The sequence below is a fragment of the Pieris napi genome, chromosome 9, assembly GCF_905475465.1.
Source record: "Pieris napi chromosome 9, ilPieNapi1.2, whole genome shotgun sequence".
Taxonomy (NCBI): domain Eukaryota; kingdom Metazoa; phylum Arthropoda; class Insecta; order Lepidoptera; family Pieridae; genus Pieris; species Pieris napi.
In genome coordinates, this window is record NC_062242.1 from 3,838,323 (window position 1) to 3,862,331 (window position 24,009).

The window sequence follows — 24,009 nt, forward strand, 5'->3', positions numbered from 1 at the left end:
ATTAAGGGCTAAATAAGGTAAATTACAATTTCCATCATTCTTGTACATTTTAGATTGCTTATTTATATATTCTAATTTAGAAATATATAAACTATAACGCTTTAAATAAATAAAAACAATTCATATTAAGTACATTATTCAAACATTCTTTACCATATACGGTTCATAAAAGTATTTCAAAGCCTTAGTAAAGTCCCCAATGTAGCTGTAAGGATTTCCAAGGATGTTCAGCCCTAAAACAAGTACGTAGAACTGCTGAACAAGCTGCTGCCAGTAGTGACGTGATGCGGCATCCAGTAAAGCTGGTATTGTTATTGGAGCATTTCTTAGCTCTAGGTAGCTCATTCTGTAATAGATGTTAATTATTACTAAAAAATTACAAAATTGAAACTTCTTAAATTATACCAGAGACAGCCATTACAAAGAAACAGATTTCTACATAATGTCGCTAACAAAAGTCAAAATCATTTATTCATATAGGTAACACAATGTACACTTATGAACGTCAAAAAAGAAATATACATTAAATGCTTCTAATTTTACATTTACTGCCAGTTCTCAAATCAAGGGCGTAGAGCGGAAGAGAAGAACTGGCAATAAACTCTCCGCCACTCTTTTTAATTACCAGAAATAACGCTACTTACCTTAAAACGACATCTTTCATGTCACACAAAGATGATCCCCAGGAATTAAACAAATACTCCAATAAATCGCTGTTAAACAACTTCGGTCTGTTTTCCTTCTGAGCTCCAAATCTTCTACTGGGGCTACCTTCATCACCCGTGTACCCTCTAGATGACAAACTAAGGACCAATTTGATCGGTGATAAATGTAAAAACTCGAAAATAACACTCCTTTGAGCATTTGTCTGTCCCTTCACGGCTATGATCGGTAGCGGCATATGAACGAGCGCCAAGTCGGCCCTTAACCTCACCGCTGGCTTTTCATCCACCTTCCAGTGATTCAGTATATCAAAAGCGTGGTTCACGAATCCTCTATCTAAATTCACACAATACTCTTGTATCACAACTTTCAAGTTTTTGTAGATGTCATGGTTTAATGACGGCCGATACTGTTTTAGGAGCTGGACTTCTATACAGGGTTTATCTCTCTTTGATTTTAAATGGGCTGGCAATGTAGCAGGGTATAAGACACTTGGGAACACTGCTTCGTGCAACTGATTATCTATTTGCAGCCTTTGGAGTTTCATATGACAGTAGGTGTAGGTTTCTGACTTGCGCAAGTGTAACCAGACTCCAGGGTTATACGTTCTTCGTAGTTCAGAAAAGAATGGTTTCGTCATTTGCATCTTCTCCAAGTCTATGTGGAGATATTCTTTGAGTTGACATTTCTTTTGCTCGGTTTGGTATTTCTCTTCTATCCAAGCTGTGAGGTCTGGAGCTAACTGTTTCCATTTATTGCTAACGTTGACTTCCCAGCGTGGGAGTGAATCCGATATACTGATATAGGACAGTTCCTTTACTTTGTTATCAGTCGGAACGCAAATGGAAAGACTGACGCTGGACAAGGCCAAGAATACTTCGTAATTGCTTCTTTCAGCGTAAATGCTCATTCTGTATTGATACGCGATACGTTCATCTTGGGCTAATACAAAAACTCTTTGATAACCGTCCATATAAGATATCCAGAACACGACCACCTTATCTTTCCTCATTTTCTTGGTCTTATGTATATGTTCCGGTGGATCGGACATATCGGAGTCGTCACTGCTGGAGGTGGATAGTTCGGGTGATTTGGGAGTAAGTCGTTTAAAAGTGGAAGAAAGCTTAGATGTCACACTACTAGTGACGACATGTGTTGACTGTTTCACAGTGTGAAAACAAACTTTCTCTTCGCCGTAACTGAAAACAAATAATATAAAATTTTCAAGACAATAACAAAATTTATAATCGTAATCTTTTTTTGGCAAAGTTTTGTACCACACATGCTGTGATGAAAACAATAAAAATCGTGATAATAACCTACATCGCGGCCGCAAGATTTTACGTGAAACATGAAAATTGCACTTACCCATCTTGCGAGAAATCAGCGGTGAATCCTTTACCCTTGTTATTGTAAATGTTCCAAATAAGATTTCTTTCCTTTAGGGGATCATCCCAAGTGTACAACATTGATTGGTAGGGACTGAGTAACGCCACTTGCCCCGAATTCATCTGATAAATAAGAGCATTTTTTGAATTTCTCTTTAAAAAGAATCACCTTTTCTTTAAGAATGCATCAATTCAATATATATATATCGTAGTACAAACTACAAGGATAATAAAGCAAACCGCTAACAAAGTAAATTCTGTACATAGGGATTATTTGGTATTGATAGGCAAGCACGAAGGTTCTGTATTAAAGCATTTGGAGTCTCAATAATGAAGCTTTGCGTTTTATTAAAATATAATTTATGTATGAATATACCTGATGTAACTTCAGGAAAAGATCTTCACACAAATTGTCGATGCGTACGGGTGAATCGCCTGCGCGATATGGCTTATACGTGATCGTGAACGGTCGGTCCGTACCACCTGTTACCTCTACGCTGATAGCTGACTGAAAACGGAATAAAATAAAACTCATTATTTTTTGTAATTACTCACGTACTTAGAACAATTTTATTTATATTATAATTTTAAAAATGATTTCTTATAGGTACAATTGGAAACATTAATTAATTTACTACACTTTTTTTATTGATTTAAGTCTTAGATATTTATAAGCACTTCTTCCTTTATTTTATAAAAGACAAAACAAAAAAAATGGCGATTATAATTCAATTAGAATATTCATATGTAATACCACAAGAGCTTCAAAATTATCGGGTATTTCCCGATAGGTTCGTTGCAAACAATTAATATAGTCGTCATGACGACCAGATAATTTTGAAGCTCGAGTGGTATTCGGGGGATTATTTTTCCGACCCAAATGTCGGCCAATATAATTGCACCATGAGACGAAATGTACAGTTAACAAATAAGAATTTCATAATGAATAAAACAACTACTTAATACTTTTCTTGAAGCAACGACCAGAGAAAATTTTCACAAAAAATTTTCAGTATAATACCATGTAGGTTGTACCACGTGACGTCGAATGGTGCAATTCTATTGGCCGACATTAGGGTCGGAAAAATAATCATATAAAAATGCACAACGCTATATAGCTATTACAACAAATGGCCTATATTCACTTTATAATTTACTTCAGAAGTTATTCATTTTTAATAGTTTAATAATCTTTTATTTAACGCAGACAAAGTCGTGAACTTCAACAACTATTATATATTGAATGTTAAATCGTTACATCACTGGACGTCATATTTGTTCAGTTCACCACTAACTTAATTTACAACTTTCGATTACGCACCTATAAGGTTCGGAACGCGGTTTCACTTCCGCTCAGTTTCAGGCGACTTGTGGACAAAATGACGTTAAGGCTGATTATAGTGATATGCGTATTACAAGTGATAACATCGGTAATTTGCAGTGACTACAGACATAATTACACGCGAATTAAAAGGGCGAAATATTATTCTAATCCACCGCCGAGATTTTATAAACTGCCGCCGCCACCTCAACTAGTACGAACTCCATTTTCATACACGCCACCCCCTGAATACATGGACGGGGATCACCCCGCCCGGAAACCTGTAAAGGTAAATAAAAACAAGGAAGGTTTAGGCGATGAAGATTTTAAAAATCTCATACAACATCTATCGAAACAGGATTTTGATAGGATCCTCGAATTGGCAGCGGAAAAAGACAGATATTCGAGACCCTTCGAAAAGAGTCCGAGTAACGCCTATAATAGTGAGCAGGACTTTCAAGTAAACAAAGCGATTCAGTTCCCCGATAGTGACCAAGTAATCCACATAGATGATACGCCACCAAGTAACTTCGTTCAAATCAAATCCACTAACAACATAGGAAGGGATCCATACGTTAAGCCTGATATCAGTCCATACCTAAGTCCAGAAGAATCTCATCAAAATGAACAAATTTCATACTTAAATGGAGTTATTGAACAAGAATTTAATCCTGACGTTATAAATCATGAACCAAACAGTGACTCAAATAGCCATACATTTTATACAAACAGTGACACAATGAAAGAAGAAATATTACCGAAGCCTGATAATTTAAGAGACGTTGCTGATTTCGAAATTTCATACACAAATAATGTGCCTACGATTGTAAAATCAAACTCATATAAATTAGAAAACTTTGCAAATTTGCCCTTAATGAATTACGAAAACTCCAAATTAGAACGTGTTAACTCCTACAACGTTCCACATTACACGGTAAGTTTATAAAGCGTGCCAAAAATTTACTATTATATTTTCTGCGAATAATTTTTCATAAGGTATTTAAGTTTTCTTCTTGATGCGAAAATACATCAAAGTAACAAAAGAACACAGTCGTCTGATGCTTTGTGATAATGAATTTGAAGATATGATTGTACATATTCCTCACTAATATTATAAAGTTTAAAACCTTTTTGAAGTTAAATACTTCTTTTGGCGCGTCACAAAAAACCAACACCCTGAAGTTAGCTATAGTCAACATTTTAGTTTTTTCTATTGCTAGTGTCGTTTTTTCTACAAACGTAGAATAAACTTTTTGTAAAGATTTTTATCTTGTTACGCCAAAGAAGTATAACTACTAACGCGTGAACATAAGTACACATACGTTACATTTTTTTGTTCATCGAATGCGCTAGTTTCAGTAACTACAGCTTGAAGAAAGTTGAGCTGGAATTGAAAAATGTTGGATAGTTTATTTAACGAAGAAAGTTAGGCTACGACGGAATCAACACGCGAGAGACAGCTATAAATAAATTTAATTTCAGGTAACTTCATCCAGAAACCAACAGCCTCATTCACTATCAGCATCGTCATCTTTTTCATCACCCGTACAACCAGCACCTCCAAAATCATTAGCAGCAGAGCAGAGCGATGCCCATCTCAAAGCTACCAAGATCTGGACTCATAAATCTACAGGAACGGCCTATATCCTACACGATGATGGAACCCTGTCTTTGGAGAGACCAATTAGACCGAAACGAAAGTTTTAAGTTATTTATTTATATAAGAATAAAGCTTTAAAATAATAAGATATTTAAAATATAGAATTAAGTAAATTATAGATAATGTTGAAGTATTTTTAAACGATTTGTAATTAAGAAAGGTTTTAGTCCCATACCTATTAAACATTATAAGATTCAAATTATTTAATAATTATATAATAATATCGTATCACTTTAATTATGACTTCCCAGAATATTTTTCAACTGATTGATTCATAAACAATAAAAAGTAAACCAGAAAAGATTTTAATTGGATTAGCATCAATAATAAGCCTTCCAACAGTTTATTTAACTCAAGTAAAGATAAACTTACTCCTTTATCCATCCTCAGAACTGTGAAATGGTTCTCAGCAATAGGAAAGTGTTGCGACACGACCATTGAGTCCCGGAACTTGCAATGCATAGCCATAGAGTCAGATTGTGGCCAAAACGGTGTGCATTGCTGCGGAGCTAAGTCTATCCACAGATCAGCCGTTTCGTTTTCCTCCATGAAACGCAAATGCTTCTTGGTGTCGTTGTAAACAATGAAGTATGGTAAGAGGGTCACGATCTTTGTCAGTTGAGGCGATAGTTCGGATAGGGTCACCTACAATTAAATATATAATATGAAAATAATCTAAAATGAAAAAAAGTGCGTCCTAAAAAATAAAATCTGAATATGTACGAACTTACAGACTGCATTTATCGTGTGAGTGTTTTATATTAAAGTATTTGTACCGAAATAATACATTATTTATCAGTGAAAAAGGGTTTAGGTAGTTCATTTTGTACCTATCACATAAGAAAGAGACTTTCGATTCGTTTATAATAAATAATAATACTGTTTACAACTAACATACACGAATTACTTGGATTAAATAATTGCTTAGCGGAATATCTTACTTGCAGCAATATCCGATAATTGATCTTCCTTTCAGTGTGAGCACAGACTAACAGACCCGGTGACTCTGCATACAATCGCGTAGCTCGCGACCATCCCGACTGATGTGCGCGTACCCGTACTCTTTCACCACGTCGACACAAACGCGATCCACTCTCACACCATAGTAACGGCTCTTCTGTTACTTCGTAGCAAACATCTGATCGACCCTAAACACATAGTAAGCGTATAAAAACGATACAGTTATGCAGGCATTCGGCATCTTTATCCGTCCATATCTCCACGCATTTGCCTCATTCCCTGGAGTTGGAATACGGTTTGGAAGACACAAAAGGCTTTTCATAGTGAATCGCAAAAACGTGAACCTTTGTCCCACATGCGAATATGTGTGACTTCATACTTGAACTAGATAACGAAGATAAATAATAAAATATATAGATGAAGAAAGATCGGCAGTCAATTTAAGTTTGAAACGTGTTCTTAAAGTTCTTACACTTTTTTTAAAATTAGGACCCCTAATAGCCACGCGATCAGGCAGATATATGGCCGAGAAGCTAAGCAGCAGGGCTCGAGTGATGAATACTCCGTAAAATATATTCTCATGATATTTATAAGCTAAGCTAAGTTGGAGCCAGCTGGTCGGCGGGACACCCTCGTCACTTCTTGTACGCATATTCATCTTACTGACATATTAGACAATCCTGTGGCAAACATTTTCACATTATATAAAATGTTTACCTTTATCTGTAGTGGTAATCCAGTTTTATTAATTATCCAATAGGGCGCGTACAACAGTAGCCTCAAAGTGGCGGCTTGCTCTAACCGCGCTCGAATCACGAGTCGTTTATTACCACCCTCCGTCTCACATTCTGTCGTCATACTTATCGTCTTTTCGTTCATATCTAAAAAATACATTAGCATGATCTTATGAACAAAAAAAATGCCAAAAACCAAACCAGTATGTCATAAATTTACAAAGGTGTAAATAAACTTTTTCAAGGCAATATATAACAACATTTTGAGTGCTTTACAGCCGTCGTGGTCATGAAGACGTTTTTAATTTAGAGAAAACGTTAGTTTTTAGTTTAGAGAAAAGTATTAACTAGGGACGAGGGAACATATAACTTGCTATGTTCAATAAAAAATGATAATGAGTATGACGCAATTATCTTTAATTAAATTTTATATTATTTTTTGGAATAATCACCTAACCTTTCAATTTTATATACTTCGTATATCTTTTTACAAAGTTCATATTGAATTTTTAAGAACACGTTCCGAGAAGACGCAAACAAATGACGACGCAGACTTCTAATTTTAAGAAAACAAAAGAGGATTGATTGTTTTTTTCATTATTACGACACATGCTATTAATTGTGTCAAAATTATTGGTACATATAATATATCTTTGAATATTACTATCAAAACCACTTACCAGGTAAATAGGTAAATCCTCCAGTCCAAGGTAAGCCTAAGTAATGAACATCTAATGTGAACCGTATCGGCTTTCCAGGAGGTAACGTATACAAATGCGATTTTTCTCCAGCTTCCAACCTCACTTTTAAGTCTTCCGTATTTTTTTCTGACTTTTCCGTGGCAATTTTGACCTGGGCTTGTAGGGCATGTGGTACCCGGTTGTGTAGTGCCAATGGCGCTACGATGCGTATCAGTAAGTTCGGAATTGATCTATTTATTTTGCTTGACTGGCATCCTGCAATAAATAATTATATTGAAAACGTTGACAGCAATTCATATTGAAAATTAAAACGATTTAAGGAAAAAGAGATTAGCCATGAAATATTAAAAAAAAAACATTATTTAATTAAATTTACCTTCAACAGGCAATACTCTCATAGCAAATACACTGGAATCATTGTCTTCCAACGCTGGACACATTATGTCACGAGGAGTCCCAATGTCATTGATGAGGTCCATCCACCACATACCTTGTGAACTTGCTTTGAAACTTCTAAAACGTAAAAATGACATTTCTATAACCTATACTTTTAAGATTACTCTGGACCAAAAGTGTTTGCAAAAAATTTTATGTTTGGTATTTGTACAAAACTATATAACTCTTACATTTTAATAAATAAATTTTAACGAAGATTTTACAAAGCAATGGAAAAAATTTTACATAACTGGTTGGAATTCTGCTATTAAAAATAATGTAGATTTATTGGTTAATTACGCATTCTACAGAAGAAAAACTTACTCGAAATTAGTAGGTACAACATAGAGTCTACAGTGATAAGCCACGTAAAGAGGAACGTTGAAAGTGTCGTCTGGTGCAATGACGGCAAGGCGTAGAAGTCCGCAGAATGGATTCCTCACTGAGCCCACACATTCTACACCGGCTGCTTCTAGCTCTGATTGTCGGTACAGTAATTCCAAGGCGTAAGACGTTTCGTTGCGAACCTAAGTTAGATTTAATGACGAATTATAATAATATAACATCGTTTCTGTAACAATGTATGATACAAGGCATAGACAAGAATTTCGTATAATCAATTTATTGAATTTGTCTGCATAAACATGATTTATTTCACGACAGTTCGATGACACAAATTTATAACTGTTTTTTTTTACTAAAGAAAACATATTTTCATATGTTAATATTTGGTAAACCTCAGAGCTGGTTTCCTCCTCTAAATGCTGTGTACAGATGTAATTGGACTTCAGGTTTACAAATGTTGTTTAGTGTGTAATAACTGTATGTATTTAACCAATCTGTTTTCTGTTTCTGTACCTTAAATGTAAAAATAAAAATAAAATTCAAATTCAAACATTATACCTGTAAAGGTGATCTAACAACAATCTTCTTGTTGTTGAACTTGGATGTTCTTTCGACAGCAATGTAGTATCGCGTACCGTTTTTACTTGGATGTAAGACATGTAGCTTGGACACCGCACGTTGGGGACATAGAATCTAAAGTGATGCAAGATTTTGTCAACAAATAAATTAAATGAGATAATACCTATTTAGGTTATTGATAAGCAGCTCAATAGTTCGGAAACAGATGTTTTAATGTTGAAGGAAAATAGAGTTTGAAGAGATTATAAGAATCTCCATATTACAAAAATGTTAGCACTGGCCATTTGAATTTAATTTCTTACACAGTATGTGATTTTAAGTTGGAAAAAATCGTCATACAAATTCACTGAAATTCTATCAAATAAAATTAAAAAAATCAGTGGCCCTCCAACTTTTTTAGGTCTGGGCCTCAGATTTCTGTATATGTTTCATGATCATTTGTCAATCTAATAGGCAAGTAATACATCGGTCAGTGATGGGTGATCAGCCACCTGTGCTTGACACACGCAGCGGCCGTCGAGTTTTTGGGTCTATGGCAAACGTTCCTTCACCGTTCGAGTGAATGTTAAATGTGCGTATAGAAAGAAAGTCCATTGGCGCATAGCCGGGGAACGAACCTACGACCTCAGAGATGAGAGTCGCACACTGAAGCCACTAGGCAAAGATCGCTCTATCAAACACAAAATTAATTAATAATAATATAAATTATCTACGAGTATCGTCAACTGAATGAATAGTGACTTACAGTGAGGTTATCGAAGTCCTGAAGTTTGATATGCAGCGTATTGTCTGTAAGTCGTCGATGTAAGGAATCTGCGGTAGGCGGTGCTCCCGGAGAAGTATGAGAGGCCCCACCCACTGCGCTATATCCGAAGCCACCTTCGAAACTGTAATACAGTAATTCTAAATGATTTTTGATTTTCGGGCCTCGAGCGTGAATACTGAATCCAGAAATTCCGTAACGAAAAAACCTTACGCGTTAGAGCGGGACATAACGCATACTGCGTATTCACATCTCTCTGACGAGATCGGTGCAGCCGGTGCGCGTTAGAGTGAGACAGACTATATAGGCGAGTTAGTCTGAGTCTGGTAGAGTGGTAGATTGAATTATTTATCAAAGAAAAAAAATACTGCATAATAATTATAATTGCATAAGTTGAAAAAAAAATGCAATAGCTTTACCGCGGCAGTCCGCGAGTGCCACACTTTTTTTTTTTAATTGTATCGAATATTAGATTATATGGAAAATTTATATCGTAAGCAATTACCATTTTAACCACGAATATTACGACGAAGCGTCAGGAATGTGTAATTCTTATTTATAACTTACCAGTCCCATTCATCACTTATATCCGTCATCTCATGCTTAGACTCCTTTTCCATTTCATCCAGCAAGTCTGCCCCGGATGTATCACAACCTATAAAATTTATGTCTTAAGTATATTTTAACGAATAACAGCTCCACGATATATTCTGCGGGTGATGCATTTCCCACAGCCTTACCTGGAGTGCTAGGTCTGCTGGTATCAAGGTCATAGTCAGCTTCGGCGAGAACTTTATCGTTACCAGTCAAGTCTGTTTCGGTTTTAGTTCTCAGTTGCACTGAGGAACCAGGTCCTGTATACATTATTTGATATATGATATCTGCGATTCAAATTAAAACATGATAAAATGTTTTTCAAAATTGATTTATATAAACATATTTACATTTCATAATTAAAATAAGGCTTAGTGAAATGAAAAATAAGAAAATAAACAAAAATATTCAATTGTTTGTAATTTAATTCGTTTAAACAATTCTTCTTTTTGGCATTTCAAAGTCTTATCAATCACCCTAATACGATTAAAACGCAATATTTGGGGCATACCGAAGGATTACAAGACAATGGTATTCATCAGTATTACCTATATCATTGACGAGCGTCAAACCAGGAGCCACAATTGCAGATACCACAGCCGTTCGGTCCAATACAGCCTCACTAAGTGCTCTAAGCGCACGCGCGGCGGAAGGTCCTAAAGTCACTGAGAGTAGAGATCGGGCTTCCAACACTACGTATGTGCATAGACGATTCTCTTCAGACGTCGACTCCACGCTATCTTCCCTTTCTGGTTCCTAAATTGATACAAACAAAATCAATAAAATATGGAATGTATGTATGAATGACATTACTATTTATTCGACAATTAGAGAGATAAGACAGTTTTCATATTTAATAATTTGATTGGCTTGTTTCATAAAAATGGAATTCGAAATGCGATTATGCTTGGAGTAATTAGTGATTAATACCCTAACATTTTATAGATAAAAATGTACCTGAACTGTAACCGCTTTGTGCTCTTCTTTTTTCTCCTCTCCATCAATGAGAGTTTCAGGCTGCTCTTCTTCTTTATCGCTCTGTTCTGGGGCCGAGGAGTCTTCATCATTGCTGACTTCTTCAGCACTTGATTCACTGCTGTAAATTAATATGTTTTTAATAATTTATATGTCGTATTAATAAGTAATCGTTTAGCTTTTAGACTTGGTTTATTCCTAGCATCGTGAGACAACATGTTAATAAATTCTGTTAGTATTATAAAGTAAAACAACACACCTATTTACAAGATTATTTGTATCTAAATTGTTCTTTTCTTATTATTATTAATAATTCTTACTCCATAAACAAATGTCCCATGGCATCGGACATTTTATCCATCTTCTCTCCTTCGCTGTCCGAATTTGACTCGTCAATATCCAATGCCCTCAAGAACGACACACTGCTAGCTTCAAAGTCAACATTATAGCCCTTATTTTCTTTATCATAAGGACTACGTATAAAAGTCATCTCATTATCTGTATCAGCCTCATCTGCAGACGTCTCTGATCCAAATTCATTGCGTTTTTTGTTCTTTTTCTTTGTTTGTCGGACATGGTCTGATACTGATTCCTCTTGCTCGTTCTGAATCAAACGTGCCGACATTGGGTACGATTTGGCCTAAAAGTATTTATTAAGATTAAGCTATCATTCATTCAGTTATTAGAATTTCCCAAAGGTTCGCTGAGGTAAAGCTTTAAGGAAAAAATTTAAGTGATTTTAATGCATTTTTACATTGGATAACGCACCGGCGGTCAGATTTATAAACAATAAGTATATATGACTCCTAAAAACCTCCACAAACAACAACTTAAACTCACTATGGACATGACATAACATAGAAACAAAAAGTCTTGGAATATTAAAGAAAATGATCATATCAATATGCAAGACTTTATGAAATATCATTTTCATACAAATTTATTTCTTAAGGATTTATATATTTGTTAAATAGATTTGCTTTATCTATATATAAGATATAAAACTCTAACGTACCTGGAATATAGTGGCAATGAGTTCCCAGGCGCTCTGTTTGTTATCTTCTACCACAGGCTCTATAAGCGGCTCCCATACAGACAAATGATCATTATATACACTGGCCTGAAGACGAAGTCCTCCTGACCCACGCGCCTCGCCTGTCCATTCTGATATAGTAAGCTCGGTAGACATCTGTAGAAAAATGGTTTGGTGAAAACGACGGATTTTTATATTACATTTGTGATAATTTCTTTACTTTGTCGCCATAGGTGAATAAAGAAGTTTGAATAATTGTTAGTCATATCAAGAAACATCGACTGCTTGGATGGTTTTTATTCTTCTTTTTTTTCTCATTTGCTATTAGTAATTAGTCTTTTGTAAGGCCTGCTCCACATTGTAAAACATTGAATACTTTAAATCTCATAAGGAATTATATTCCACAGAATAAATAATATAAACACAAACACATATATATAATTATATTCTTATAAACTTCAGAATCTTTGGTAACAAAACTCTCCTACCTTAACCAACAGAACCGGAATCCTTGCAGTCTGTTCAAGTTCAAACATAATGCGCACTATTGGGACAGTAACTACGAATGTCTCTGTAACTTTTCCAGCTGGATACTTTGGCTGTAAGTACGTATCTTCGGTATGAAAGGAGAGGTACGGAGCAACTTTCTTTGGAGCCCAGAGATCCTCGTCATTCTTCTCCGATTGGGGATTATAAGTTGAGAAGTTGAATAGCTCCTTTTCATCCGGGACAGCCAGCTCCGAGGACACTTCTTCGATTATGTCTATAAACAAAAAACGGGCTTTAAAATGTATTAAAAACTAACGACTTATATAATCCACTTAATGAAAAAATGTCAGTATGAACAATATTGCCAAAGTTAAAAATGGCGTTCTGATATTAGAAATTATTCTTTATTTAAAAATTGTTGCTTTAGTATAAGATTCCGATATACAACGACCTTCACCGAGATGCTTATTTAATGAAACGTATTTTATATTTAATTTAATATGTCAATAAATAGAATCCATATGGGTTGCCTAACAAATTTCAGTCCAGAGTATGTTTAATTAATATTAAAAAAAATTTTTTTTTTTTATAATTTGCATGTAGTAAATTTTTTTAATTTTTTTCAATCAATATTTTTAATCAGGGTAGTATTATATATGTATCACTATAACTTTATTTTTTACTAAAGATGTATATATACTTTAGTGTCACATAAAAAATAAACACATAAATAATTAATTGTTTGCATATTCTATGGGCTTTATACTTTCGATTGGTATAGAATTTATCTATTTTATATTTATTGACATATTAAATTAAATATAAAATACGTTTCATTAAATAAGCATCTCGGTGAAGGTCGTTGTATATCGGGATCTTAGACCACTTGTTTATATTCCATCAAACGTACCTAGAACAGTGTGTATTGTGGTCGCTGCGACGTGCATGTTGACTTCCGACACCGACAACTTTACTTTGACCCCTTCCTCGATACTTTTAAAGCTTTTTGAGAATTCAAGGTCACACGGTTTCAGTACTAGCTGGGGTGGAAGATTTTTTAATTTAGATTGTAATTTCGACATAATTTGAAGCCCAGCGAGGGATATTACTAAGGATTCAGTATTGGAGTGGAATGAGTAATCCACGATCAGCTCTGTCCTGAGAAGAAGGGCGTGTCCTTCAGTTTTATTAAGGTCGGTAAAGAACATTATCTCGGGTTGTCGGCATTGTATTGATATTGATAGGCTGGGTCTCTCTTCGGGGGCTGACGTTGCTGTAATCAATAAAAAAATTATCAATTGTTTTTAATACTTAGTTTATACTTTATAACCAAGTAAACAAAAAAGTATATAAAGTAATACTTCTTTAAGTCTAAACAAAAACAAAAACTTATAACAAATCTGTTATAAATGTATTTAAAAGAAAAGTACGTGCGTACAAAGTACACATGTCAGAAGTGAAACTTCCGATACTTAGAGGGAGGGCAAAAAGATATGTTAGGAATTTAATAAATTTAATTGTCATTAAAGTATTAAAATTGTCGAAAATTAACATAAATTATTAATTTAGTTCTTTCATTTATTTCTTCGATAATAAATACACGTAGCATTTTAATTTACAAAAAAATGATAAATAATAATATAATAAAAAGTGTAAAATAATCTACTATATAAAAATAAGTCGGGTTTTCCTTCCTGACGCTATAACTCCAGAACGCACGAACCGATTTCCACGGTTTTGCATTCGTTGGAAACGTCTCGGGCTCCGTGAGGTTTATAGCAAAGAAAATACAGGAAGACTGCTGGCGAAACGGAGTTCGCCGAGTTTGCTAGTAAATAATAAATGTTACGTGATCATTGGTGTTAAATTAAATGCACACATCGAGAGAAAGTCCATCGGTGCACACCCGGGATTCGAACCTACGACCTCAGAAATCAGAGTCGTACGCCGAAGCAACAAGGCCAACACTTCTTACCAACCTACATTTTATACATAATTCGAGATAGGTAAATATAGTATTTTAGTGTATTATATAATATATATATTTATAACTTTGATAATGACATACCCGTAGAATAATAACCGCTGGTAGAATCACTCGAGCTGGGAAACCTTCCAGTTCTGTTATTGTTACCACGGTTAGGCGGATCACCCACGTAGCCATGGTTTACCACGCCACCATCCATGGTTTTATCACCTGTAATAAAATTATGATTATATCGTTAATAAAAATGTTTTATTACTTACTCAAATAATGTACAACCATGATATGTTGATAAAACCAAATATAACTATTTTTGTAGATATACAATTTGTAAATAAAGCTATATTCTCGAGTTTTAGTTTTGTTCTATTCAATACGTTTTCCTAGTGTTCATTCTAAGCCAATTAAATACAGTAACTATGTATATGTAATGTTTTCCCGCGTAAACGTTGATCTTACTAACTATTTTATAAACGATACCTATGTTAAGACTTACCAGGCATAGCGCTGAGAAGAGTCCTGACTAAATTAATCAAGAAGGGTGGAGCCAAGTTCAGTCTCGTCTTTTCCACTCTAAGATCGACGCTAATGGCACGGGACGATCTTCGCACAGAGAGCTCAAGTAACGCAGGCCGCACTACGGCTATTCCACCGGATGAGCGAGATCCACCGCCTTGGGATTGGAAGATTCTACAAGGAATATTTTTTATAAATATTGCATAACGATAAAACATCTATGATTTAAAAATAAAAACTACAACATAACACTTTTAAGTAGGTAGTTATATATAAACGGATCGCTACATTGTAAATAAATTATCTAAAATTAAGTGAAAATGTAGAAAGCTATGAAATTATCAGATTTCCATATAAAGTTCAGATTAATATTATATTAAGATTCTCAAATTTGATTTAAAAGAGATTTATTGTTTCTATAAAAAAAACTAAGAAGAATAATATCATTAGGTCAAATCTTGCCCTAGTTTTTGAAGTGTACAACTCATACAGAGATACGTAAAAGTAACATTTAAATTATACGTAAAAAATCATCTATTGCTATTTTTGAAAAAAATAATTTAAATATATTAATTCCTAAAGTGATATATACAGGTGAAAATGTCATTTTTGTATGGTAAGTATTAGTTACCTTCGTATAGCAATACTTGTATCAGGTCGAATATCCTCAACTAGTAGGCTCTGCAGACTGGCTTTCATCTCAACACTATTGTCTGAAAAGTAATCGAACACGACGGTTGCTTCTCCCGATGTTAATTTCGCTAAGCCATGGTTTAAGTCACGGACTGGAGAACTTAAGACTTCGTCGAGATCTGAGAATAATTTGAGTTCTATTCCTTCTAGGGTGAATCTGAAAAACAAGTGTTCAACAATAAAATATTTAAAACGAGCAAATAATAAATACATAGTAGATTGATGTAAATCAATTTCTATCAAAATTATTACCTAATTTTATAAGCCGCAGATATGTAAATTTTTATAGAAATCAGATAGCATAAGTGCAATATGTTTGAAACTCCGTAATATTTAAATGTAATTAAAAGAAAGCTTTTCAATACTTGTATACCTACCCACACACGAACGATGTATGATAGGGATGAAAAGAATAAATAAAATAAAGAACACGTATCAAGAATAATTAAGGTAACAGATGTTATAATAAAAATAAATAACTTAAGTGGAAATGGGCGGGGCACATGGCAAGAGGAAAAGAAAAGTGGAGAAGGAAAGTTCTAAACTGGTTGCCCAAGGTACAATAAACACAAAAGAGGAAGACAATTTAGAAGACCAAATTAAGGAAATAGCAGGACATGGCAGAGAGAGACACAGTGCAGACAGTATTGGCGGGATTTGGAGAAGGCCTTTGCCAAAAAAGCGCACACAGATATTTAAAAAGATTGAGATGATAGAAATATAAATGTAAATAAGTGTTCTGCGCGTTTTTGGTTGATCATCCTATCCGACGCAACGATAACTAGTATCGCCGGAAATTGAACTATGAGCATATCTTTAAGACACACATGTACAGTTTATAAAGTATAGTTAATAATAACATATACATTTTTTCTACTACTATTCGAGGTAAATTATAAGTTTTGTACAATTAGTCTATACCTTATGACAGATTCCTTGCGCACAGGTTCACCTTGCGCAAAGAAAGCTTGCAACTTTTTAACTTGCTCGTCTGTTGGAGCCAACTCTATAGGCGATGTTGGCACAATCATACCTGCAAGAAATTTTATACAATAATGACATTATGGTAATGAAGTACTCTTTGCCTGAACAACCAGTTATTTCCCAATTCAATAGTATATTAGTCAATAAAACAAGTGTTTTAAGAGTAAAAACAACAAGTGGAGGGATTATATTCATCTTCGTATTAATAGTATTTTTCGAATCGGAATATTGTATGAGGATTACTAACCAATATAATTGCCTTCGCTCAAATTGTCAGTCCATACAGCGAAGAGCGTAGCCAAGTCCTTCTGTCCAATATTAATATTAACGGTATCCATCGTTATATCCGCTTCACACAGAAGTAAGTCTCGATACGCGGCGACGTTTGACACTTGAACGTACCCAATTGTACGTTTTAAGTCACAACGCACTGATATAGATTCTAGGATTGGTTCCTGGAATAATATAAATACTGATATGTCGAGAATAAGATAGACTTATAGCGTTTTTTTTTTATAACTTATAGCCTCTACGCACTCCGTGAGTTAGTTGTTTAAACCTACCTGTGTCTAAGTTACCGAATTATATATATATATATATATTATTCGGTTCACTCAGAGAGAGAGTATATATATATATATATATATATCAGTAGAATGATAGTTGTTTCGCTTAGAAAGCTAATAACAATAAAATTGATGCAAAAATGTGTGGTGCCAACAACATTAAATTTTTTATTTTGGAATTTTTCAAATGAATCGAGAGTTAACGTTATACAAAGAACTTAATATCAGATATTTATGTTTATTAAAACTAGAATATAATACGGCATATAATTAAAGGGCAAATAGATCCACAGAAAACACTATTCAAATTAGATTTCAATTGTAAACAAATTTAAATACTAGTCGATGCAAGCACCTTTTGGGACGTTTTTGTGTTAATTTGAGTAGTAAAACTAGTAAAATATATTAATATCTCGTACCTGAACTTCTAAAGTACCAGCTAAAGTCATGACAGCTCTGGACAGAGTGATATTGTCTAGTTTGAATAAAACGTTGTCTATGACGGGACTCTGAATGGGACTGGAAGCTTCTTGGCTTATATTCACGGTCTTGAAGAAATTCTCTATCATGAGATCACCTGTAAGAGGAAAATTTTAAAAAAATCACTTAAACATGCTAAACTTATATTATTAAAAAAAGGTTAATTGCATAATATTTCCTTATAATTTGAATTGAACATACCTAAGTTGAAAACCAATAAATTAGGCGACGATGGCTTTTGAGGCAGCAACAAAACTGGCGCGTGTATCTGAAATATAAATAATAACATTTAGAATACCGTATACCACATAATACTTAACGTATATCTTTATATATATAATTCTTCTGTGAGTGTGTATGTCACTGAACTTCTCTCAAACGACTGGACCGATTATAATGAAATTTTTTGTGTGTGTTCAACGGGATCTGGGAATGGTTTAGATTCACAAATCAGCCCGCCAGATGGCGCTGCAGTCGGAACTTTCATACTTTGCTTTACTAATCGCTTGAAATATCATGCAGGACAACGTCTGTCGGGTCCACTAGTATATTATAATTCTGGCATCATAATTTTCTCAGCATTAAAAAGTTATCTATAAAACACGCAAAAATATGTTCAAATTAGGAAAAAAATCCCAAAATGCGGAATTTTTTTATTGGAAACGTAACAACATAATATATCTACCAGGCAACAAAGTATAGCAATAAATCTTATTTTACTATGCGTGTGAGAGCGTTAATTAGCCCTACCTCAATAGCCAGACTGACTCTGATGACAGAAGTTCGTAATTCCGCTGCTTGTTCGTGAGCCGCTCTCTCCGCCGCGACAGCCGCTTCAGTCGCCGCCGTAGTAGGTATGAGCAGTTCGAGGAATTGCTGGAAATAGTATTTATTCACTATAATTAAAAGATACAATAACAATGAATAATACAACATATTCAGGATTTATTAATTATTATTAGTTGTTTAATCATATATTAACTTGATAATTTGGAGAGAAATTGTACATCAAATTAAATGCTTGGTGTACCAAGCATTTAATTTGATGTACAATTTCTCTTCTTTGAACAAATTTTATATTAAATGAAAGTCTCCATAGCGACAACATTATTTATAAACACAGCGTTTACAAAGACTTGATGTGTGTGAAAAAAATATTTTATTAAATATAGTCGTTTTTAAACCAGTGTGACATGCACATATTAAAAAAAGTACTCCAATACTCAAAAGAGATTTCATACCTGCAAATTATATATAAGCGAGCAGAACAGCACGATGTGTAGTCGACCTATGTATATACGTAGCTCTGCGCGGGGTCTCGCTTCAACACCACTCGACGAACGTACATATTTCATTTCTAACACTTTGTCTTCGTCTGGCCATACCAACTGAAATTATGCTTATATAAATGTACTAATATTGCAATAGCGCACATTTCATAGACGTTCAATATTATAAAAAATCATCAGTTTCTTGTCGAATCAATAAATAAACAAATATGTTATCAGACTAACCTTCGGATAGAGCGTGGCATCAGATAAATCGTCAGCTTGCAATGATCCAAGGTATAGACGAAAGACAAGTCGATCGTTGGCGCGAAAAACACAGTCACTCTCCAATGCCAAGATTCGCCATTCTACAGCGCCTTCTGTTTGACACGCGCGAATTCGTATACAGGATACCCTAATTTAAAAAAAAGTTGAAATAATAGTAGGTCAAGATTAGGGAGTGATGGAAGCATATCTCCGCCTTCTCGACAGACAGAACAGAGTAAAACAACTGGAGACTATATCGCTAAATCGATAATAAACAATACTTCTAAAGATTAAAATTTTGTATAAAAAAAAGTGTTTATCCTTTATAAACAAGGCAAGATTTGGAAACACTTTAAAGAATAAAATACCAGTGTCAGAGTTTCCAGCTCTTCCACAATAAACTTAATAGTAATTACATTACATTTTTTAACTGTTTACAACACGCGTGTGTGCATGACTCAGTGAGTGAGTGAGTGAGTGAGTATAATGTGTAACTAACTACATGTTAGGTCTTAGAAGCATCTCCAACTCTGCGTAAGGTGTGTTCATAAGCCAGTCATTTAACCGTGTTTATTTAGATCGTGGACGGTGAGCGAGTGTTAACCAGCCTATATAATTTATAATAGATGTAGTCTGCCTGCATAAGTTATATTGCTTAGTATTGTTAAGTTCTTTAATTATGTGTTTTAGTACCAAAGAAGAGAGTAACTTAATAACAAACAAAGGCCTCTTTTAATTAATCTAATAAAAAATAAAATAATATATAAAATAATAGTACCGCATAGAATAACTGAATTTTGTAGCTCCAGGTGGTACGGGCGGGTCAGCCTCAGGTTCCATAAGAAGGTCCCACAATCGTTGTGTCTTTGGCAACACCACGCTTGTTACATTTATAGCGTGACGTTTTTGTATTCTGAAAAAGCGATTTTATAAACAGTATCTAAGATATTGAGAGACAATAAGATATTGAAATGATTATTATATGCGTACAGCAACAGGTTACGCATTTGTATACATCGAAAACTTTGTAGAACGTAAAATTTATGAAACGTGGCATGTGAATTTAAAATTGAGAGTTTGTTTAAACCTTCTTTAGGAATGGATTTACTAAAAATGGCTTGTCTTTCGAAAGCTTTTATTTATTTCAAATGAGAAAAATGTATTTTAAGCTTATTCTTCTTTAGTATATATATATATATAGGGGTACATATTATATGTATAATAGGGCTGTAACATTTCGATACTGTCCATGAAATTTAATTTTTTATAATTCGAGACAGTAGCACTAACTTTCTTTGTATATACTCCAAGTACTTGATCAGCGTGGCCAGAGCCGGGGCATGCGCTAGTATAGAGATGTCTCCCGTATCGGCCACTAACGCATGCTCTACGTTGTGGAAATGAGAGCGGAACTCCGGGCAGTTTGCGCGGACCTAATGAAACATTTTCAAATTTAATCACCACTATATTGCATATTTAGCATTGAATTTAAATTAAAAAATCTTACAAGAATTTAAAATATATTCTAATTTTCAATACATACTAAAGATTTCTTAAATCTAGATTTAAGAGCTGTCGAAACATTTGTTCCACAGAAGAGGTAGTTTACTTGCTTTCGATTAGATTGTATTTTAAGAAATCTTCTGTATTGCTGACTACGACAGGTACTATCTAAAGTCCCAGCAGTAGTTGGTACGTGTTGAAATAAATGCTTAGGGTTATTAAAAGTTAAATAGACAGCTTATAACCTAGTGATTCTGAATTCGATGTACCCTAAGGGCATTTGGTAGACTTAGAAGTCTTTTAATCTATAGATCATAAATTATATATTATATAGGTGTATCTATGCCCTTTGCCTTATTGGGGGGTAGTCTATCAAAGACATTTCATACCTTTCTATAAAGTAAGTTAAACAGCTCTTCACTACTAGTCAACAACTCCAAGTATTGTCCAGTACTGCTGTGGTGCTGCTTATCTGTAAGCAATGCTGATCCAACTGATAATTGTACGGCGGGACCATAGGCCATTAGAGCCACATCAAGACACAGCTTTGTCACGCTTAACATGATGTAGGGTCGGTCCACTTGATCGTTGGATCGGTTGAGATTTATTACAATCTCACCTGAAATAAGTTTTTTTAAATAATCAGCTTCCCGGCATAAGTGGAAATTAAAAGTATATCATAACAAAAAGGAACGGCAAACCATGCGTTTGACGAAACTTGAGCATGATTTTTACTTATCATTAAAAGAGCCTTAACTCAATTAGCCCGAGATTCAAAGCCCTTCATTTTAATCTATGAACAAAAACTAGTCGCTCCATACCCATTTAGGTAAACAATAGACTTTACGTATTCAAACATAATTGAAGAGTAGGTACAGAAAGTAGATCACTAATTCCTAAACTAAAATACATACCAATGATAAATCTTAGAAGCGTCCCAATATTGTTGCTAGGTGATACATTATCGTCGAAGCCGGGAAGGTCCACAGATCGTGCATATTCCTCTACTTCTTCATCACTGATGTCTGCCGGCGGAAGAGATTCGACGGTAGGAGAATGAGAGTGACCGCCGTCCAGTTGGGTTTCTGGTTCTCTAAAGAGTTAATTCACTTTGTTTATTTCAACAAATGAGAACTTAAATATAGGAACAACCAGTGAATTGAAATATATGATATATTTTGATTCTTTATCGGAATTAGCAGATAGTTTAAGCAATTAGATTGCGAGATATTTGCGGAGGATGAAGTTTGCTCCAGCCGAAAGGGAAGATCCCCGATCAGTCTATATGTATTGACCGCCCCAAGGCGTTGGACTTAGGCCGGAATGTCTTTGTTAGCGCGTTTTAGGAGATGACGTCATACCACGCAATTATCATATTTATTAAATGGCTTTAAACCATTCCGGAATAAATATTTCGGATGGAATATAATTGTATCATTAGTGTTAAAAACCTGAACTAATACCTATTCCTCTTGAAATATGCAGAAACGATCTTCCTTCTTAATTTAACCAGCTCTCCATAACCAGGGTCGGCTAGGACCCTGTCCAATTGCAGGGTCTCTACCAAATCTGGATCCAGGAGGTCTTCCGCATAATCGCCAGAATCCATGAAGGATACAGGAACGGTGTTAGGTACAGGAATCGGCAGATTATCGAAGTAGTCCAAAAGAAATCCAATGATCCGATCAGAAATATTTAATTTGAGACTCGACAGTGAAATATTCAATTTGTATCTGTAATAGGATATAATTTTTCAAGTTTTCAAAGTGAACTTTAACAATTTGCGAAAATTCTGAGGTATAGATCTGATTTGACAAAAATAGGCAAGAATCTTGATGAAGTTAAAGAGAACATTCTATTTTATTAATTCGACAGTAATACTGATGGTTCTTCCGGCTCAATAAATGCCTATATCTAGGAGAAATAGAACTTGCGTTGCTATTTGTAACTCCGCTTTTTGACTTGGGGAACGTTCAAGTATTACGTAACGAATTTGGGGGGGGGGGGTTCCTTTTGTAAAACGTTACGATGCGGGGCGGGGATTGAATTACGCGTTATTGTTAATATTATCTTCGATTTACCACCACATAATGGTAACTTTTAGGTGTAAAGAGTCACTAGGTGGCCACGAAACTTTTTAATATCCTTGGGTACAGAAAAACGTTACGGAGCGTTACATGGGGGGTGTCAATAATCTCCAAAAATTGCGTGTCGTAATACTTGAACGCTACCTTGACTGATATTTATTCAAATAACCATGATAATAATTGAATGCATATATTTTATAACTCCGTAATTATTTTCGTACCTCGGAAGAAGTTTATAATCTTTCCTTATACTGGTTGAAAAGACTAATGTGCTCTTAACCCTTGGTACGAGATGATGTTCAGAATCTCCAAGTTTTCTCGACTCTCGCCATGGCTCGTTCCAATCGCAGAATAAAATCTACATTAAACCCAAAATAATTAGAATTTAATTTAAGTACTAATTAATGTGCTCCGTGGTTTCTTCTCCGTCAATACCGTCATAGCGTGATGTTATATAGTCTGAAGACTTCCATAATAAATGAACTATCCAATATTTATTCACACCAGTAGTTCCAAACAAGCAATCTGTTCAACTTTATAACATTAAGCTACATAGTAATAATAATTAAAAATGTATAAATTGAAAATTGAAAAAAAATATATATTAAGCAAGTATACTTATTACAAACTCTAAAACAATTAATCACCAATACTTCTTCGTTATATATAGATATTACATTTATATTACCCACAGCAACGTATAAGTTAAATACAAATTAAATTATTTAAACTACATTGATTAGTAAAACATTGTTTGAATAAAAAAAAATGATTACAATAGACATAAAAAGTTTTAGTAGTGCTTTACAAGCCAAATATTCCATTTTTAGAATTTTTCCATTTGCCTGGAAGACATCGCTTAGTTGCGATAAGGCCGCCTTGTATTTTAACTTAATTGTTATTATTATTTAATTGTGTGCAAAAAGTGTAGATAAAATAAATTCCGATTAGAGAAACACGTAAATTATTACGTTATAACTATCAAACTAATTTGTTTTGGTCACGTTTTCACAAGCCATAC

At 34.4% G+C, this 24,009-nt stretch overlaps 2 protein-coding genes across 3 annotated transcripts in view; one reads left to right on the forward strand and one right to left on the reverse strand.

Moving 5' to 3' along the window:
* LOC125052244 (vacuolar protein sorting-associated protein 13A-like) overlaps positions 1 to 24,009 on the reverse strand; it is a 36,360-nt gene that overhangs the window by 4,326 nt on the left and 8,025 nt on the right. For both annotated transcript variants that reach the window (XM_047652961.1, XM_047652960.1), the window contains exons 12-47: positions 23,210 to 23,346; positions 22,365 to 22,634; positions 21,816 to 21,994; positions 21,291 to 21,520; positions 20,689 to 20,831; positions 20,177 to 20,311; positions 19,378 to 19,546; positions 19,105 to 19,251; positions 18,614 to 18,739; positions 18,065 to 18,131; positions 17,803 to 17,960; positions 17,065 to 17,272; positions 16,755 to 16,866; positions 15,772 to 15,990; positions 15,121 to 15,314; positions 14,709 to 14,837; positions 13,551 to 13,913; positions 12,640 to 12,914; positions 12,134 to 12,307; positions 11,439 to 11,758; positions 11,101 to 11,239; positions 10,692 to 10,899; positions 10,290 to 10,403; positions 10,117 to 10,204; positions 9,532 to 9,673; positions 8,766 to 8,900; positions 8,187 to 8,389; positions 7,804 to 7,940; positions 7,407 to 7,682; positions 6,710 to 6,873; positions 5,974 to 6,180; positions 5,405 to 5,677; positions 2,428 to 2,559; positions 2,032 to 2,174; positions 645 to 1,862; positions 154 to 346 (exon numbers count right to left, since the gene is read on the reverse strand). In XM_047652961.1, coding sequence (XP_047508917.1) covers positions 154 to 346; positions 645 to 1,862; positions 2,032 to 2,174; positions 2,428 to 2,559; positions 5,405 to 5,677; positions 5,974 to 6,180; positions 6,710 to 6,873; positions 7,407 to 7,682; positions 7,804 to 7,940; positions 8,187 to 8,389; positions 8,766 to 8,900; positions 9,532 to 9,673; positions 10,117 to 10,204; positions 10,290 to 10,403; positions 10,692 to 10,899; positions 11,101 to 11,239; positions 11,439 to 11,758; positions 12,134 to 12,307; positions 12,640 to 12,914; positions 13,551 to 13,913; positions 14,709 to 14,837; positions 15,121 to 15,314; positions 15,772 to 15,990; positions 16,755 to 16,866; positions 17,065 to 17,272; positions 17,803 to 17,960; positions 18,065 to 18,131; positions 18,614 to 18,739; positions 19,105 to 19,251; positions 19,378 to 19,546; positions 20,177 to 20,311; positions 20,689 to 20,831; positions 21,291 to 21,520; positions 21,816 to 21,994; positions 22,365 to 22,634; positions 23,210 to 23,346 — 7,527 coding nt within the window. The remainder of the gene's footprint in view (positions 1 to 153; positions 347 to 644; positions 1,863 to 2,031; positions 2,175 to 2,427; positions 2,560 to 5,404; positions 5,678 to 5,973; positions 6,181 to 6,709; positions 6,874 to 7,406; positions 7,683 to 7,803; positions 7,941 to 8,186; positions 8,390 to 8,765; positions 8,901 to 9,531; positions 9,674 to 10,116; positions 10,205 to 10,289; positions 10,404 to 10,691; positions 10,900 to 11,100; positions 11,240 to 11,438; positions 11,759 to 12,133; positions 12,308 to 12,639; positions 12,915 to 13,550; positions 13,914 to 14,708; positions 14,838 to 15,120; positions 15,315 to 15,771; positions 15,991 to 16,754; positions 16,867 to 17,064; positions 17,273 to 17,802; positions 17,961 to 18,064; positions 18,132 to 18,613; positions 18,740 to 19,104; positions 19,252 to 19,377; positions 19,547 to 20,176; positions 20,312 to 20,688; positions 20,832 to 21,290; positions 21,521 to 21,815; positions 21,995 to 22,364; positions 22,635 to 23,209; positions 23,347 to 24,009) is intronic.
* On the forward strand, positions 3,394 to 5,275 carry LOC125052245. The gene is made up of 2 exons (XM_047652963.1): positions 3,394 to 4,306; positions 4,855 to 5,275. The coding sequence occupies exons 1-2, from the start codon at positions 3,431 to 3,433 to the stop codon at positions 5,077 to 5,079; spliced, it is 1,101 nt and encodes a 366-aa protein (XP_047508919.1). The 5' UTR covers positions 3,394 to 3,430; the 3' UTR covers positions 5,080 to 5,275.